The following is a 1,935-nucleotide window of genomic DNA, read 5'->3' on the forward strand; positions in this document are numbered from 1 at the left end:
CCCTAATCAGCTAGGAAGCTTCCAGTGTGTTTGAGGGGGGTTGTGTGGGGTGTGAGGGGGAGGTTGGGCCGGTGAGGACCCCGGAGCTGTTGGGTCCGTTGGGGGCCGTTGGGGGGTTGAAACCCGTTGGCGGATCTCGAGCACCGAGAGCTGCCCCTTCTCTCTCTGGGGGGGTGTTTTTTTTTTTTTGCTTTCGGTCCCTTCTTCCCTTCCTCCTTCCAAGGAAACCATCTCCACGGCAACCTCAAACCTCCAGGCTTTGCCTCGGAGCCGCTCAGCCGTCCCCGGGACCCTGGTAAGTGGCTCGGGCAGGGCCGGTGGTGGTGGTGGCCCTTTTGGCCCCTGGGTCCTGGTGTGGCCTGGGGAGGCAAGGGCTGGAGCTGGGCTTGGCAGGGCGGGTGGGCGGATAAAACCCCGTCCCTCCTCGTCCTCAAGGCTCTGTGTGGCTTAAACCTGGCTGTCCATGGCCGGCCTCGTGCGGGAAGAGCTCTGCCCTGGCGCTGGAGGGGGTGGAGGGGTTCAGGGTGAACCCTGGGGCTGCTCCCCCTTCAGAGACCCTGCCTGGGGCCAGGGATGTGTCAGGGTGTGGTGGCTGGTTGTGTGTCCCTTGGTGATGGTCTTGGATAGACCGTGAGCAAGCCTGATCCCAAATTTCCATCGTGTTAGGGAGAGCAGCAGGGCCAGCACCTGGAGACGGGGGGTCTGTCCCCTCTTGGAGCTGCCTGGGCTGGGAGCGAGGTGTCACTGTGGTGCTGAGCCTTGTGTCACCACATGGGCACATCCCCAGCTCCACGTGGAGGCTGATGATGCACCAGCCTCGTGGAAATGGGTGCTATGAGATGCTGGGGGGGTCTTGCTGGGGGGTGCTCGCTGCTTGCCAGCGGGGTAACCGGGATAAAAGTTGTGGAACTGGAGAGGAAAGGGGTGCGTGAGGACTTTTCCTGAGGCTAGTTTTGGGCTGGGAGCTGAACTGGAGAGTGATGGGGGTTGTGGGACTGACCCTGCCTGTGCCTCTGTCCCCCAGGGCAGGATGAGGCTCCTGAGCGCCGTGTTGGTGGCTCTCAGCCTGTTCCTCACCGGTGTCCGGGGGAACAACACTTCCCGAACCTGCATCTTCCAGACCCTCAACGACTCGGACAAGGTGTTCTGCAAGTAAGTGGTGCTCTGTGTCCTTCCTCACCTGCACCAGCCCTGGACATCCCATCACGGGCTGCCCTCAGCGTCCAGCGTGTCACCCCCTGGGACAGTAATTCCAGCATCCCTTTTTCCCAGGAATCTGGGCTGTTTCTGGCCACCTCAGGTTATTCCCTGGCCTGTCGTGTGGGGGGCTTTAAAAGTGGCTTTTACAGAACCAGGATGTTTCCCGGGGAAAATTCCAGGGGGAAGGAGGCTGCTTTTCCATAGAATCCTGGAATGGTTTGGTCAGATGGGACCTTAAGGATCCCTTTGTTCCACCCCCTGCCACGGGCAGGAACACCTTCCACTATCCCAGTTTGCTCCCAGCCCTGCCCAGCCTGGCCTTGGACACTTCCAGGGACGGGGCATCCTCTGGGAAATCCTCACCTCACACGCCCTTCCCTCTTTTCCAGAGGGGAGCTGGAAGTGATCTACCCCAACGTGGGGGACGTGTCCTGCTCCTACATCCCCAAGTGCCACGGCTACCGGCGGCAGATCAGCCGGGACTGGGGCAGCCCCCACGTCCGCTACCCCTGGGCTGAGAAGGTGAGTCCTGCTCCAACTTCCACGTTCAAGGAATTTACTGGGATTGGGGTGACCCATCCAGCCTTTTTTTCCCATTGCTTCAGAGGTTTTGTGCAAGGCTGAGTGTGGATAAACTTCTTTTCCCTACATCGTGGCCATTTATTGTTTTTTCTTTTCCTACATTGTGGCCATTAAATCATCTTTTTTTTTTTTTTTTTTTTTTTTTTTTTTTTT

General features: G+C 58.7%; 1 protein-coding gene across 2 annotated transcripts in view; it reads left to right on the forward strand.

Annotated features, from left to right (window-relative positions):
* The window catches only part of PEBP4 (phosphatidylethanolamine binding protein 4), a 73,615-nt gene that overhangs the window by 6,597 nt on the left and 65,083 nt on the right, over positions 1 to 1,935 (forward strand). For both annotated transcript variants that reach the window (XM_027906961.1, XM_027906960.1), the window contains exons 2-3: positions 1,025 to 1,152; positions 1,590 to 1,722. In XM_027906961.1, coding sequence (XP_027762762.1) covers positions 1,031 to 1,152; positions 1,590 to 1,722 — 255 coding nt within the window. In that variant the 5' untranslated portion in view covers positions 1,025 to 1,030. The remainder of the gene's footprint in view (positions 1 to 1,024; positions 1,153 to 1,589; positions 1,723 to 1,935) is intronic.

Source organism: Empidonax traillii, unplaced genomic scaffold (genome assembly GCF_003031625.1).
Source record: "Empidonax traillii isolate 1590-97213 ecotype Southwest subspecies unplaced genomic scaffold, ASM303162v1 scaffold1379:size164548, whole genome shotgun sequence".
Taxonomy (NCBI): Eukaryota; Metazoa; Chordata; class Aves; order Passeriformes; family Tyrannidae; genus Empidonax; species Empidonax traillii.